The 12331-nt window shown below is 32.9% G+C and overlaps 1 protein-coding gene across 1 annotated transcript; it reads left to right on the forward strand.

Annotated features, from left to right (window-relative positions):
- Positions 1 to 4744: 4744 nt before the first annotated feature.
- On the forward strand, positions 4745 to 6999 carry LOC117102933. The gene is made up of 3 exons (XM_033243390.1): positions 4745 to 4948; positions 5688 to 5817; positions 6889 to 6999. Exons 1-3 carry the CDS (start codon positions 4760 to 4762, stop codon positions 6909 to 6911), a joined length of 342 nt encoding a protein of 113 aa, XP_033099281.1. The 5' UTR covers positions 4745 to 4759; the 3' UTR covers positions 6912 to 6999.
- The last annotated feature ends 5332 nt before the right edge of the window (positions 7000 to 12331 follow it).

Here is a 12331-nt window from a genome sequence, read left to right on the forward strand (position 1 = left end):
CTCTTGCCAAATAAACAGTATACAGCTTCTAATCTTGTGTGATGTCTTTTTATATGTTGAACAAAACTAGACGGGAAATGTCAACAAGTCTGTAGAATGGCGGCCATTTTGAAAAATAAAAAATAAAAAAGGCCTCTTCCTCAATTTAAAAAAAAAGCCGGACGTGAAACATGTTTTTTTTTTTACATGGCCTAATCTCAAGCTTTAATCATTGAAAATTCAATCGTTCCTATTCTAGCTACAATTGCTTCACGAAATGGATCGATTAGACGTAAACAATAGAGTTACACATGTGTGTTATCCAAGTAGGAAACACTGATGGCACTATACATTACGTCATTTCTATTTGAGCACTAGAGAACATCTAAACCCAATATTTTTTTCGGGGCCCTAGGCAGGCCATCGACCAATGCAAATTGGGTTTATTTCGTGTTAAATCTCAAGCCACTATTTACCTCCAACTTAATAATAATAATAATAATAATAACGATTTTTAAAGCGCAAACATCACCACCAAAAATTGGTGCTCAAGGCGCAGTGTCAAAACAACAGATAGAGAACAAACAAATCACAAAAAAACAAAGTGTAAACAAGTTAATTATTATTATTAATTTTTTTATTTTTTTATTATTGAAAATTAAGCAGCACAGGAAATCAAAAAGTAAACCAACATTTTCATTTTCTCAAAGTAATACCATCCTTTTATCATATATTAGCTTGTCAGTTTTTCCTGGAAATATTTTGCATTTTATTTCATTGCATCTTATGTTCATCAAAAAATCAAAAAATTACTTACCTTATACCTTTCTGATGTGTTCCTTGTTTCCTTATATTTTTTTATTTTTTTAATTTTTTTTTAACTTGGCATGTATGCATTCTTAATAGATCATTCTGTTGTTGCAGTGAAAAGTTGAAAATTTCAGTTCAAACATTTTTCTTAACTGTATACTCTATCTGTTTTGATCAAGTTTAAAGCAATATTTACATTCAAATTTAATTTATATCATATTTTACATTACAAAACACTAACAAACTACCATTATCATCATCAATTTAATGAAAACTAACATTACAGTATTAACAGATGAAAACTAAACTTTGAGTTTAAGACCTTAATATCTCCAATTGCTTATCTACAGTATTGTCAACATCTTTCAACTTTCTACATAACTTCAATACTTTACCATCTGCCCACAACCATTCCTAACACATCTTTCATTTCCAACTATCACATCAAATAAATTACTTCTCAGACTGCTGTACAAAATGTCAAAGGTTAGAGTTGTTTTTTTTTACTATATGAAAAAAAGTTAGTAAAGGTAGGTGCAAATCAGTTGGCAGGTTAGCCTTTCACCTCTTACCTTTGTATGGCTTTGGCAATGTAGGGGACAGCATCCCTGCAAGAAAACGCATTTCAATTTCAACTCATGCACTACAGTAGTATCTAATGATGTTAGCTGAACTACGGAACAGCACACTTTGAAAAACTACAGTAGACCTTTAATAGCATTTACTACGCTTACTTTATAACATTGTTTATTCAGGCAAAAATAGGCAAAGGGTAATTAAAAAAACATCAACTAAAGACCACAGCAACTTAATGGAGTGTAAAGTTAGGCACTCACCGAGTTGGTGGGAATATGAGAGGGCAGACCTACCAAGTCTCACGCCTACGACGTGAGACTCGCGCCTCAGCGCCTCTTCTCATGCTCAACTGCCCAACAATAATTTTCTTACGCCGGCAAAAAAAAACAAAAAAAAACGCAACAATACAACTACACCTGTCTCTTTTAGTGTCTGCTATAGCCTGTTTCAGTCAAAGTTTTTGACTTTCCAAGCAGTTTTTGAAGCAAAGAAATCTAGGCCTAGGTCGGCAAAAAATTGCCGTCCTGTAGCAATTTTGGCTCGGCAATATGGCTGGCAATTGCCGATGTGAAATTCGTGGGCTGTGGACTGTATGCTGACATGGCCCATTTCACAACATTTTTCACCAAGAGCTGTCACTGGCACAAATACTGAACAGACCCAATTAAAGCGTGTTCTGAATAATTTCTTTGTTGATTTTGAAAAATCTAGCAGAAATGGAAACATTTATCTATACTGTAGTACTACTGTATAACCAATCATCAGGAGGTAGATCCAGAATTATTGAAACAAGGAGGCACCAGTTTCATATAGGCCAAGATGTGCCGTAATAATATAATTATACAAATATTGCATCCATTAATGGCATGATTAGCATTTATTGGTGATCCGCTCTGCTAGCGGATCACCTCTTGTTATTGTCAGATCTTTTTTTTTCCCCCATTTCCTGTTAGCACGATATCTAAAAATTGGCACGAGATTCATACATGCACGCTTCAACAAACATTTAGCTTGGCCTGGAATAGTCACAATAAGGTTTTCAAAGTGCGCAGTTATGCGTGACGTCATCTATCTTAATATACATGCCCAAACTATCAAAATTCAGTATTTCGACATTAATTATGTTATCATTTAAGTGAGCATTAACTTAAAGTCAATAAGTCAATGTTAAATGTAATTTACCCTAAATTTTTGGGTTCCTGACATTGTTTTGACAAGTTTCCAATCTTTTCAATCACTCTATGGCCAATAACAATGCCCCGTACGCACGCATCAAACATAGTGACCTTTGAGCGCATTTGTGCCGATATACAGTGAAATTTTGCTAAAATCAGGCCTAATTTTAAAAAGTTTCAGCTCTTTAGGATGAAAGGTGACCCCCAATTTTTATTACATATTCTGAAAGCACATGAGTTGTAAATATGATTTTATAGGTCATAATGGCTGATCGGACATTAAGACGTCATCATATTGCCATCTGAATTCAACAAACTGAATATTATCGATGACCTCATTTTAGCAAATGCGCATTTGAGCGTATCTCGCTTATTCTTGATCGATTGTCTTCCAACTTTGAGTATGTTGTAGCTGAGGCAATTCCCTTTCATATATGTGGCATCATGGTCAAAATATAGGGTTTTGCTTACCCCCTCATCTTTCTTTCGTCCAGCCTTTGATGACCCCATAATCACCTTAATCAGTCGTGATAATCACCTTAATCAGGTCATGGTTAAATGTTATGTACATTATATTTTTGTGCGCGCGTAATAACGCGAGCGTTTGCGTGCGTCAAAATTAATATATGCTTTATATCATGTCTTTTTTAAAATCAGTTATAGCCCCTTAGGATGAAAGGTGACCACTAACTTTTATTACATATTCTGAAAGCACATGAGCTGTAGATATGATTTTATATATCATAATAGCTGATCGGCCGATAAATCGGAATGGATCGTTTTTATCGACGACAAGACATACTGAAAACAATCAACAGATGCATCACTTTGAAAGCGTTCACAGGGAGTGGAGTTGTAAGAAGCAGTTAATGCCTGGCCTACAGTAATAAGCGGTGGATTTATACTAGTATAACTCGCATTGTCATGAGCACTTTACTATACGCTAATCAACCTACAGTACGAGGTATCAACTTCACTGCTTTACACCTTGAATTTCAAACGTACAATAGGTTTTATTATTTTCTTGCAAATGCCAATTGAAACTAACATCAGTAACTTCAAATATTGAATATTATTTTTATTTATAAATTAAAAAGAAAAAACGCATACTGTAGGAAAAAATATCCAGGTAAAAATATCAAGGAAAAAAGCCTTGAAGGACTTAACCTACACATCAGCACATGTTTGCAAAGATGCTACAAAATGACATCTCTTCTCTGAGCACAAGAAACAGACTTTTCCAGACAATGGTGAAAGTAAATGGCTCTCTCACTGTGGTAATAAATGTGTAATGACTTGAAAACAAATCCTTACAAAAAAAAAGGTCCAACGTTTAAATAACTGTACAGAATTGCCAACAAACAATTATAATCAACCATGCAGAATAAAATATTTTGGGTGTCCATTCAGAAGAAAATGAGGACAAGTATGTACTGTACAATGTATTGCTACACTTGATTTCATATACTGTACTGTAGCAAGCAATTATGATATGCCGACTATGTCGGTCATAACCAACATTTTTTAAGTGTCTGGTCATCTGTTACCATAAAGTATCTAATCTGTACACAATAGCATTAGCAGGGGCAGATTCAAGGGGGAGGGGATAGCCAGTCTGGCCCTCCTACTGTCAATTTTTCAAAGGCCACGAAGGAACACTCTCTGTTCAATACTGGGGGATGTTAAAGACTATTATCATTTCTAAGCACTTGAGTACAGTATATGGATGCTGTATTGCCTTCATTTTGTGTTATTATAATTATCATCTTTCCTTCTAAAAACCATGCCATAACCCAGAGGAACACTGTGTGGTACTATTATACATTGCTACAATTTGCGTAGCTCTACAGTACAGTATTCTATTTTATGAAAATTACAGGGTACAACACTACTGTATCAACTTTAATAATGAAATAATGTAATTCCTAAGACAAAGTAAGACAACACTGAAGTTAAAAAATTAATAAATAAAACAATGAATGAAATACTGTAGAACACCCCATACCATTTTCCTGGAATTTAATTAAATCTGTAGGAACAGGTTGTAAATTAGAAGTGTGGACTTGTGTACCATTGAACTACAGTACTTGCACGCTATTTTTTTTTTTAATCTTAAAAAAATCTAGAGATTTACCCCCAAAAAAACTGAAAAGATTTTTTTTTCTGGAAAGAATCCAAAAGATGATGCAAGATACTATAAAAGACACGCCAAAAGTCGCATGCCTGCTAAGTTTGCCGTTGATGGCGACATTCAAATCGAAAATGGCTGCTTGTTTATCATGTCGCAAAGTGGGCAGGCGGCGAATATAGTATGCATAAATCGGAGTATTTTGCAGGGGACCTGTGAAATCGGATGTAAATTACATTCGATAAGGCAAACTGGAGATTATCTAATTAGACAGACAACTGTAAGTTCTCTAACTGTACATAATTATCAGATCTATAGTACAGGCAATCTACACTGTATATAAATCTTGAAACAATAAAATGAAAAAAAAAACAAAAACAAACAACTATTATGACATTATAATAAGACTGGAGAATGTTTACCTTAAGTTACTAGAATGCTTGGAACATCCAAGGAGGTATTGTGTCAGTGGTGAGACTGGGTGCAAGTCAAATGATTTGATGAAGGTTCCTAAACTACTAACTAGAGTCTGGCACTCCTCAGTTGAATACACATCATGGAATACCATTCTTGTGACTCGCACTTCCTGTACTTTCTTATTAATGGTGTTTTGCAAAGTGTATTAAAGTTAAATTACTAGTTTAATGAGGATTGGATCCTAATGATTGGTATTGGCCAGGAAATCTACAGTCTTTTGGACGGTCAATGGTGATTTACAATGGCCACTTAAAATGGCTTGGGCAGAATGTAAACAAGTAGAGCTGTCTCTTATACACATCTGGAACACTCTCACCACCAAAATGAAGCCATGATACTGTGGACTTCTCACGTTCGTAAAATGCATTTCCGTATTAACTACGTCTTCAGATTTTTTCTTAGTTTTCACAATAATTCATCAATAATCCGACAATTATGGGGGGTGCACTCCCCAAAAAAGACTACTGAAACTACAATGGAAATATATATATTTGTATATTGTAAAATCTGGGTGTCTAAGACTGGTTATTTTCGTGTTTCAGGCAAATTTACCAGGATTCTACGATCCTTGCGTGTTAGAGGAGAGCTGTCTACGCGTGTTGTATCGTTTTCATAACACCCTTCACGAGTGTACTGTAGCTGACAACGAATCACTCAGGATACCTAAACAATGTAAGTTTTATTTTTTCTTTATGATAAACAATAATGATGATGATGAGGAAAATGATAACGAGGATGATAATGACGACCACGATGATGAAAGTTGCGATGAAGATGGTAATGAGGATGATGCTGTTATTGGTTTGTATTTAAGGAAAACAATCTCAGTGAAATAGAATAATAAAAACAATGATGAGGATATTGAAGATTAAATGATGATTATTACTGTACAATAACAATAATAATAGTAATAATAATAATAATAATAATAATAATAATAATAATAATAATTCTTTATTGGTTCTCATTCAAATTGGAAATATGAAATTCGGGCTTGACCCCTGGCAACCTGTGGCGGTCACAGTTCAGCACCACCCATCTTAACTACAACACATAAGGGACACATACTGATATAAAACATTGTCCTTAACCTGCTTAACTCTCAATATGAGGTTCATTTGAGGAGCCAAGTAATCAGAATCCAATTAACACCCAAATCTGGCAGGGTTTGAACTGGGGTCTTCAGCACAAGAAGAAGGAACAATAACTCTCAGCCAACTGCTCAGCACAATAATAAATTATGTCCAACCTCTTGGACATTTTGTTGCTAGTATTCATTGTGAACATTGTTATATAGGAATTTTTAGATCTGTAATTACTGTATAATAATTTTTTTTAAATCAAATGATAATGATGCAACAATAGAGGCAACACTGGAATTATTTTTGTAGTTTTTTTTCTATACTTGAAGGTTTTTAATGAATATAAAAAAAATCACCTTTGGCCGGTTCAAACCGCTTGTTTTTTACGACTTACACCGGTTATCTGTAAAACTCAATCTTAGAACTGAGCTTAGTTATACATGAAGGTTTTTTACAAGCACACTGGAAAATCAGATTTTGGGTACAGCTCTCAGTGCTAAACTAAAAATTCACTTTGGCCCTCCAAACCATTTTTATGTCCAACCTTGATAGTCTCAAAGTACATTTCAATTCAATACAATGTCTTTTTCATTTCAAAACAAAAGAATTACTGTTAATTTGAAAAAGTGTGTTAGTTTGTTTTGTTGGTTTTATTTTTCAGCTCATCGTTTGGACCCCAGCTGAGAAGAGAGAACATAAAGGCAGAGTTGATGAAGAAATTTGATTTAAAAGAATGCACAACATATAATGCAAATATTACATGGGTTATTAAGCAGCACTACATAATCAAAGTACGTCAAGCATTATGCATTTGTCATTGAGTACAATTTATGGGCCATTTATTTCCAAACATTTATTGACGTAGCTATCGGTAGATTTCCCGTTGATTTATAATAGGTCAGTACTGGGGAGGGACAACTTGATTTCCTCCTCCACAAAGCAGCCATTCGTAGATGCCTATATGGAAACCTACCTAAAATGGCCTAAATTGCCACAAGACGAGTTAACTTCGGCTTTGAATATATGAAAAATTGAAATGTGTTAAACTAAGTATGCAAGGCACTAATCATTAGAGGTATTGGTTCCACCAGCCTACACGTTTCAATAAATATTCATAATAATATTGCAAATTACACAACCTGAAATTTTTAGTAAAGAGTGAAAATACATTACTTATAATTATTACCTTCTACAAAATTCAAGCACATAAATCATCTACAAAGCAGTAGCAGTAGTAGTAGAAGTAGAAATACAAATTGGTAAAAGTACATCAATAATCCGTTAATACCATAGAAACTACAAATTCACATCCATATAGGCATAACTAATTACATTATACACAAAATACAGGCTAAATCAAGGACCTTTGTTAATAGTCCTTGCTAAAATGTCGAACAAATAGTAAACTACTTTAATCTGGTATTTTACCTTAGATCATCCATAAATGCTAAATCAAACCATTTCACGACAGCAATAATAAATTTGCGAAATATGAAATTAATTATCTGAATTAGACACGTCAAAAATTATTTGTGATATCTTAAAATAATCTACACATCTTACCTCAAATACAATTTAAGCAACTATAGTGAAATACAAATCAGTAAATGTACATCAAAAATTCGTCACTACAATTTCATATTCAATAGGCTCAACTATTAGTAGTAGCAATAGTATCAGCAGCAGCAGCAGTAGCAGTAGTAGTAGTAGTAGCAGCAGCAGTAGTAGTAGTAGTAGTAGTAGCAGCATTAGTAGTAGTAGTAGTAGCAATAGTAGAAGTAGCAGTAGCAGCAGTAGTAGTAGTAGTAGCAGCAGCAGCAGTAGTAGTAGCAGCAGCAGTATTAGTAGTAGCAATAGTAGTAGTAGCAGCATCATTAGTAGTAGTAGCAGTAGTAGTAGTAGTAGCAATAGTAGAAGTAGCAGTAGCAGAAGCAGTAGTAGTAGTAGCAGCAGCAGCAGTAGTAGTAGCAGCAGCAGTATTAGTAGTAGCAATAGTAGTAGTAGCAGCATCATTAGTAGTAGTAGCAGTAGTAGTAGCAGCAGTAGCAGCAGCAGCATTAATAGTAGTAGTAGCAGCAGCAGTAGTATTAGTAGTAGCAGCAGCAGTATTCGTAGTAGCAATAGTAGTAGTAGCAGCATCATTAGTAGTAGTAGCAGTAGTAGTAGCAGCAGTAGCAGCAGCAGCATTAATAGTAGCAGTAGCAGCAGCAGTAGTAGTAGCAGTAGCAGCAGCAGCATTAGTAGTAGTAGTAGCAGTAGCAGGAGTAGTAGTAGTAGTAGTAGTAGTAGTAGTAGTAGTAGTAGTAGTAGTAGTAGTAGTAGTAGTAGTAGTAGTAGTAGTAGTAGTAGTAGTAGTAGTAGTAGTTTTATTTAAGGCCACAGTAATAAAATATGGATAAAAACAGTATTTTTATTTTTCAATATATAAATATCAGAAAATCGTGGTTCCACACTAAGATCACAATAAAATTAATATCATTGTAAAAGTCTAATCACACAGAATATTCATTTAAATATTGAAATTGTATTCATGAAAAATTAAATATTGAAATTGTATTCATGAAAAATTAAAAAAAAAAGAATCTTTAAAACCGTCTATGCCAAAAACTTTGTAAGGATTTTTTTTTGTACTGACAGTGACATTCTTAATTTTCAACTTAGGATTAAGGTTTTCCTAAATAGCTATCTATCACTTTATTCCCACTCCACTCAATCTTGACAGACTGATCCACATTGCCCCTTTAATTGCCACATTAATATATTCCGGAGTTACAATAGTAGTAGTTGTTGGTTACATACAAATCTCTGCTCAGTTTTGGGATTTATATTTAAATGCTATATTTCCCCAGGGATTTTCTATTTCTATGTTGTTTTTTTTGTGGAAAGTTGAAAGTTAGTATACTTTGCATTATCGTCACTATAACAACTCCCTGGTATATTGTTGATATATAGAAAAGGTTCGACATTTAAGGGTTTTTTGTCATTTAAAAACCTTCTTTTTTGACTTAAATTGTAACAATAATTCATTATAAAAATGTACTTGATACTAAGGTTACTGTATATCCTGTAAAATTTAGAAAAAAAAACACAAATTCTACAGTTGTATACTTCCATTTACTTGCAAGTTCAATTATTTATAATGTAACAAGGCTACGTTATATTAATATTTATAATGTTTAACTTCATGAAAGTAAATCAAAGCAAGAATTTTAATTTAATTCAGAAAACAAAAATCATTTTAAATTGGCCTACATAAATATTTCACCTAGTTGGTGAAATCATTGTTTTATTTCACTTAAAAATGAAATGTTCTAAGTGTTTTAACGACGAAATAAATGATATCATATCAGTGGCAGATCCATGAATTTGAAATAGTTTGTCCCAGGAAGTCACTTTCACTGATAAAGGGTCTATACGGGAGCAGCCCTCATGACGTAGGTTTGGTTGATAAATTAAAATTTTCAAAGGCTTTAAATAATAATAGTAATTATAGGCCAAATTATGAGCTATTACAGTAGAAAGCTCCATTGGGACACACCTATTAAGGGGACACTTTTCTGTGAAATGAGGGGCAATATAATTATCTTTTAAAACTACAGCCAACTCTTATTTTAATAAGAGGACGGAGATACATACTGAGTGTGCCAAATGATCAAATAACCCTTATTAAAGGGAACACTTCATTTGTTTTTCATTTTGTCAGAACAGCTACAACAGTCTCAAAATAAGAAAAATTCATTCAACTTTATATTTTGACACCTTTGAGCAATAGACCAGAATTTTCTCCACTGAATCCTTAGAGTGGACATTGGTATACAATTTTTACCCTTAACCACAGGGATTTATTTTTCTTTGTTTTTCAAATACTGTTATATAGGATTGTTATCTATACAATAACATGTACCCTTAATTGTAATTCGTTCTCTATTCATGCTACATCCATCCAAAAATAATGCTGAATATTAAAAATAAAATTTGGTCATTAACATTGCATCATGAAATAATATACGGAACATAAAACAAGTGTGCTATTGTTGTTGAATTACATTTCTGCTCATTTCATATTTTTTTATGAATTGTATTTGCTGCATTGCAAATTATTGCTATTATTGCTAAAATTCTAATTTTAATGTAACTGATTCTTATGTCAATAAAAGCATGCTAAAAACCCCTATTAAGGTGACAATTTCACGTTAGTTTGTGCCCCTTCTTATGGGGACAATTTTCTTAGTCCCGAAGGATGTATTTGACACAATTTTAAAAATGATACATGTTGATAAAATCTTAAAACGTAATTAAGGAATTTTTTTTACATGTAAGGCCTAACTATTGTTTATTATACATTTAGTACTAGACTATTTGCGAAACCTGATTTTTGTCAAGTATCATATATAAAATTATTAAAGCTGCATAGGCAGAGTGACAAAATAAAATAAACAAATAAAACGGTTGTAATTTTATATATATATATATACATATATATATACAGTATATATATATATATTTATATATATATATATATATATATATAAATTAGCATTTTCCCCTCAATTTGTTATTATTTGTCATCAAGCCTTGACTTGTACTAAATGCGTGACAAATTTATGATTACGCATGTGTTTCTGCAAAATGCGTGTTACATCCAAAATCACTTTGAAATGAGAGAACGTCCCGTAAAGATAAGAAAATAATGTAAACTATCATGTTCACCCCATAGTTTACAGACTTGTGGTTCCTGAGTAGTCAAGAAGGTTAACACTAAACATACAGGTGGAATTCAGCATTTTGTCATATTCAAAACCTAACCAATGAACTTGTAGTCTGTTCAAAAATGTGGTCAGATTGAAACCTGACCAAACGTACCGGTGACTACGGGCCTGATAGTATATATATATATATATCGTGTGACCCGTGACCGTCGCACATATGACGAACCTCATATATATATATATATATATATATATATATATATATATATATATATATATATATATATATATATCCGATGTAGTTAGTTCCACGTATGTCTCTCATAAATATATAGATATAAGCAAATACGAAAATGAAACGATTGCGTTGACATAATAGAGATATAAAAGTTATTAAAACAAATATTTCACTGAAGAATAATGTATTGACGTGTTACTAAGAATTCAGTATGTACGGTTAATTGGTTCCGGTTATGGTGGGTAAAGCCGACTTCCTATGGACTTCAAAAGTGTAGGACCATGGATCTTAATAGGCGGCCCGCAGGCCAAATTTGGGCCATGGAGTTATTAAATCTGGCACGTGTGGAAAAATGAAATTAAAATCAAATAATCAAATTTAATTAAATCATTTGATAAACAATTTTTTTCATTATAAATAAAGGCAAAAACGCAATCTCCTAATATATATATATATATATATATATATATATATATATATAAATTGGCAAAGTCAAAAGAACAGAAGCTTGTTATTTATTTTTAATGTATTTAATATTGAATTTTCTAAAAAAGTTAATCTGCTATCAAGAAACGCCAAAGATTAAGTTAGTTCTATCTATATATGGAAAGGCCTGGGAAGATTTGTCAATTTATATATATATATTATATATATAGGTCTATATATAGACAATTATCCATAGACTTAGTTTGACGAGTTTCTGATAAAAATTGTTTGCTGTTATATATAAAATGTAGTTTTTTGTCGATTGTGACCTTTGACCATAACCCTTAACAACTTAATCAATACGAGATATTTGGTCATGCATCATTATGAGCAAGTTTGTGAGGAGTTTCTGATAAGAACTGTGGCCTATTAGACTAGGAAAAAAATGAAAAAAGAGGCCTAGAAATCAAGTTAGGGGGGAGTGGAATGTTAGAAGAAGTGAACATAGCCAGATATCCTAAATAATCCGTCCTGGTCACCTTAAGCCCTGTTGACACTTGATTTTTCACCATGTATGAAAGACATTTTTCAAAATGGCCGCCAAATTTATCTAAAATGTGCATATAATTGGAACTAAATAAGCTACAGATATGATGTTGGTGTCTAAACTAATTAATTTCTACACAGGCAACAAACCAGACATAAAAAAACTACTGTCACTCATGCCAGAA

Source organism: Anneissia japonica, unplaced genomic scaffold, assembly GCF_011630105.1.
Source record: "Anneissia japonica isolate Jap-2015-1 unplaced genomic scaffold, ASM1163010v1 scaffold1053_len387728_cov195, whole genome shotgun sequence".
Lineage (NCBI taxonomy): Eukaryota > Metazoa > Echinodermata > Crinoidea > Comatulida > Comatulidae > Anneissia > Anneissia japonica.